Source organism: Vicia villosa, unplaced genomic scaffold (assembly GCF_029867415.1).
Source record: "Vicia villosa cultivar HV-30 ecotype Madison, WI unplaced genomic scaffold, Vvil1.0 ctg.001494F_1_1, whole genome shotgun sequence".
In the NCBI taxonomy this organism is placed as follows: domain Eukaryota; kingdom Viridiplantae; phylum Streptophyta; class Magnoliopsida; order Fabales; family Fabaceae; genus Vicia; species Vicia villosa.
Window position 1 is genome coordinate 435,233 of NW_026705640.1, and position 4,994 is coordinate 440,226.

Here is a 4,994-nt window from a genome sequence, read left to right on the forward strand (position 1 = left end):
GTGAATCTCAAGATTAGAAACATTAGTGGGATGAGGGGAAGCAGTAGTTTGATAAGGGAAGATTTGCTCATTAAAGGAACAGTTTCTTGAAATAAATGTAGCTCTAGTAATCAAATCAAAGAGAAGGTATCCTTTGACCCCCATAGGATAGCCTATGAATAAGCATTTTGTAGCTCTTGGGTCAAGTTTGTCTCTATTCCTAGTGATAGTAGATGCATATGCCAAGCAGCCAAATGTTTTTAAGTCCATAAAGCTAGGATCAGAATTGAACAATAGTGTGTAGGGTGTCTTATTTTGTAGCAGAGGGCTATAGAGTCTATTAATAATAAAAGTAGCATGGCATAGGGCAAAGGACCAAAAACACTTAGGAAGATTAGCATGAAATAAAAGAGATCTAGTAACCTTTAGCAAGTGTCTATGTTTTCTTTCTACTGTAGAGTTTTGTTGTGGGGTTTATACACAAATTCTTTGATGTGTGATGCCTAAAGATGCATAGTAAGATGGCATAATGAACGCATTTCCATTATCACTTCTAATAGTCTTAATAGTACATGAAAGTTGAGTTTGACAATAAGTAATGAAATTCTTAATATGTTGTCTAGTGGCAGCCTTATTATGCATTAAAATAGTCCATGTGTATCTTGAAAAGTCATCTACAATAGTTAAAAAATAATGAAAACCATCCATAGAAGGCAAAGATATAGGCCCCCAAATGTCCATATGAATCAAGTCAAAGCATTTAGCAGAAACAGAAGTGCTTGTAGGAAATGGCAGTTTTGTTTGTTTAGCTAAATGACATGTAGGACAATCATAGATTTTACAATATTTGACAAGAGGAAATTGTGTGGACATTGAATGTAAAACATCAAGAGAGGGATGGCCTAATCTATGATGGCATAAGGGGTAAGTAGATTGCATAGAGTTCTTATGACTTAGTGAGTTACATTTAGCATTTTGTAAGGGAATTCTGTCCAAAATGTAGAGACTATGCATCTGTGTCACCCGTCCAATCATTAGCTTGGTAGACACATCCTGAATGAAGCAGGAAGTGTGTGAGAATGTGATTGTGTAGGGTGTTGTCAGGCATAGCTTAGAGATAGGGATTAGGCTAAATGTAAATTCAGGCATATAAAAAACATTATGCAATTGAAATGTGTCATCAAAGATAATTGAACCAGAAAATTTTGCAGTTAAGATAGCACCATTAGGTAAATGTATGTTGACAGGGTCAATAGGATCTAAAGTAGAGAAATTTTCAGCAAAAGGACACACATGATGTGAAGCCCCTGAATCCAGTATCCATGAAGAAGGTTTATGTAAAGAGTTACCTGTTGAGTTAATACCTGAAATCACAGCAGCCTCAAAGTTAGTTGACTTGGAAGTTGAATTTTCCTTCCTTGTCTGTTGAAGCAGCTGAATGAGGTGTTGGTACTCTTCCTTTGTGATGGAAAGATCCTTATCAGGTGTGTTTGTTGACTTAGCATCAGTAGAGTCCTTTGAATTCTTGGAACGATAACCCGGAGGAAATCCATGTTTGAAGTAGCAATTGTCAATCGTGTGGTTGGTTTTGCTGCAATTGGTACATAGCATAGGGGTTCTTGAATTGGATTTTCCTTTGGGTTTGGCAGAGGAATTTGCAGCAAGAATGGTAGGGTTGGTGGTGGATGCAGAAGGAGAAGGTGCTTGTTGCTGGGCAATCAATGAATAGACTTTACTGATGTTAGGAAGAGGATCAAGAAGCAAAATCTGCGTGCGAATGTTGCTGTAAGTGTCATTGAAACCTTTGAGGAAGCATGTGACATACTCCATATGCTTGTATGTACGCACAGCTTTGGCTAGGTCACAACTGCAGGGTGTTGGACACGAGCAAGATGGTGTTGGACGCAAATGTTCGAGCTCATCCCAAAGAATCTTCAAATCCGTGAAGTATGTTGATAGGGTGCGATCTCCCTGTTGAATGGAATGCAAATCACGCAGTAGATCAGAGAAGCGAAAGTGATTACCTTTCGTGAAACGGTCCTTGAGGTCTTCCCAAAGATCGTATCCAGAGTCAAAGCATATAGTGCTCTGAGCAATGTGAGGAGAAAAAGTGCGTGTAATCCATGATAGAACCATACTATTAGCACGATCCCAAAGCTCAAAGTCAGGGTTCTTGGATGAAGGTCTTGGTAAAGCGCCATTGATGAAAGATAATTTGTTCTTCGATGTCAATGCGCGACGCATCAATTTGCTCTAGTTGTGATAATTGTTGTCGTCCAAAGGAGGAGCAACAATGGTGGCTCCTGAATTTTCTCCAAGATGGAGATAATAAGGGTTTCTTGGATTCAAACCGGGGTCGTCAGATTTCGGTGTTGGTTCTTTGGATTTTGGTTGTTCATCTTCTGATGAAGATGACATGTTTGTGGAAAGGATGAAAAAGAAATGCAGAAAAGAAAAAAATTGAATGCGGAATGATGTTTAGATCACTGATACCATATTACAGTTTATGCAAAGAAGAAGAAGAAGCCATAGGAGGCGGTAAAACAAAGGTTTGAACTGAATGTATTACTTGGCATTATTGAGAGAACAAATTACAATATAAAGCATGTTTACAATGGGCTTAGAATGTGTAATGGGCCCGATACAAAGATAAAGGAAATAGAAGGCCCAATAATAACAATATTAACTCTAATAAGAAATGTTTGGTAAAATGTCCGACATATAAAAATAAAGGCCTAATCTAATTTGAATTTAAGCCAAAAGTAGATTTGTGTTATGGAAAGGGCAAGTTACCATAGTAATTAACCGAAGATTGAGACATGATAAAGAGGAGAGTAAACTGGGCAGTGCCGGCAGGAAGTCAATATGTTGAGAATTGCCGTTTGCAACCAAAAGAGTGAGTGAAAGGGTGTATAATAATTAGGAAAAAAGTATATTGAAAAACAATAAAGTATCATTTTCTATAGGCAAAAGATACATGTCATCCATAATGAAATTTGTAAAACTAAATTCCAACATTGCCGGTAGAAAGAATTACTGTGAATACATCAATTATTTGATTTGGATATTTCAAACTCTCTATAATAGTCTCTTTGAAAGGACACGTTTTTGGAAAATGTTATCACTGATTGTGTCGGTCACTTGGTGTATTGGAAAATTATGTAACTTTTCCATCCAATAATTCACCCATAATTTCCAACTTCGCCACCATATGATAACAAAATCATAGGTTCCAATGTTGAAAATTCACAATGAATATTGACTTATAGTAAATAAATTGCCACGTCATTACCGTTTAAAGATTGAGACATACACTTATGATTACTATAAAAGCAACTAGTCACTCTTGTGTTTCATGCACCAAACACACTAACATGGCTTCCTTAACCTTTCTAGTGTTACTCCTTCTTGCTCTTGTCATTCCCCAAGGGTTTGCCAACTATGAGTCACCTCCAATTTATCAACCACCGGTGAAAACTCCACCAATCTATAAGCCACCTGTAGAGAAACCTCCTGTTTACAAACCACCTGTTGAGAAGCCTCCAGTTTACAAACCACCAGTAGAGAAACCACCTGCGTATAAGCCACCCGTTGAAAAACCTCCTGTTTACAAACTTCCTGTTGAGAAGCCTCCAGTTTACAAGCCACCTACAGAAAAGCCACCAGTCTACAAACCACCAGTTTACAAGCCACCAGTAGAGAAGCCTCCAGTCTACAAACCACCAGTAGAAAAACCTCCTGTGTACAAGCCTCCAGTTGAAAAGCCTCCAGTCTACAAGCCACCAGTTGAGAAACCTCCAACATACAAGCCACCAGTTGAGAAACCTCCAATTTATAAGCCACCGGTTGGGTATCAGCCACCTGTTTACACTCCTCCTCCGTATTAGAAAATGCTATTAAAGAAGTATGCTAAATAAGAAATATATAAGGTTTACAAAGCATGGAATTATATTCTTGTAATCTTCATTTCAATCCTCCTGTTTACAAACCACCAGTTTACAAGCCACCAGTTGAAAAGCCTCCAGTCTACAAACCACCAGTTTACAAGCCACCAGTTGAAAAGCCTCCAGTCTACAAGCCACCAGTTGAGAAACCTCCAACATACAAGCCACCAGTTGAGAAACCTCTGGTTTATAAGCCACCGGTTGGGTATCAGCCACCTGTTTACACTCCTCCTCCGTATTAGAAAATGCTATTAAAGAAGTATGCTAAATAAGAAATATATAAGGTTTACAAAGCATGGAATTATATTCTTGTAATCTTCATTTCAATCCTATGTTTACAATGTCATTGCAAAAACAAGAATGTGAGTGTAAAACTGAAAGAAAATTGTGCTTTTGTTCTCTATATTATAAATAAAAGCATCATGATTTAAATATTGTTCTATGTTATCTGTACTAATCAACATCAAAGGTATCCGTTAAGAATCTCGAGTACACTAGCTATACTCCAAACTATTATTTGTTCTTTAAGATGGGACAAATTATTCACTTATATGAAAAATGATTTTCATAAAAATTGCAAACTGATAAAACTAGTATGGTTTTCATAAAATCGAACAACACTTCATGAAATAAAGTATGAACATGAGTTTATTAATAACATGCATTCTTGATTCTTAATTACAAGTCAATTTTATAATAGTTTGATTATAGATCCAATTCAAATTCTAACTGGATTCATATGACAAATGACATTGGCATCATTCATGACTAAAATGATGGCTTAATTGGGATAACCAATATGTATTGCTTTGAAAAATTATATGTCCGAATCTTTGTGTTATTTTTTCAATTCCCTTTTTGTAAAGAAATTTAGATATACTCTCTTAAATCTTAGTTATTTGTCCTGAAATTTTGTTTTTGTGCACATGCATGGTGCAAACTAATATTACATATACAATTAATTAAATTTTTTATCAGTGTCATATTATCAGTATTTTAAAAAATAAAAACGTATTTTAATTAGATACATGTCTCTCATGGTTAACAGTATAAAAATATTTTATAGTGTCA

The 4,994-nt window shown here is 36.2% G+C and overlaps 1 protein-coding gene across 1 annotated transcript; it reads left to right on the plus strand.

The window, feature by feature from the left end:
• Positions 1-3,323: 3,323 nt before the first annotated feature.
• LOC131635463 (repetitive proline-rich cell wall protein-like) lies at positions 3,324-4,355 on the plus strand. The gene is made up of 2 exons (XM_058906078.1): positions 3,324-3,684; positions 3,999-4,355. The coding sequence occupies exons 1-2, from the start codon at positions 3,354-3,356 to the stop codon at positions 4,163-4,165; spliced, it is 498 nt and encodes a 165-aa protein (XP_058762061.1). The 5' UTR covers positions 3,324-3,353; the 3' UTR covers positions 4,166-4,355.
• Positions 4,356-4,994: the final 639 nt, after the last annotated feature.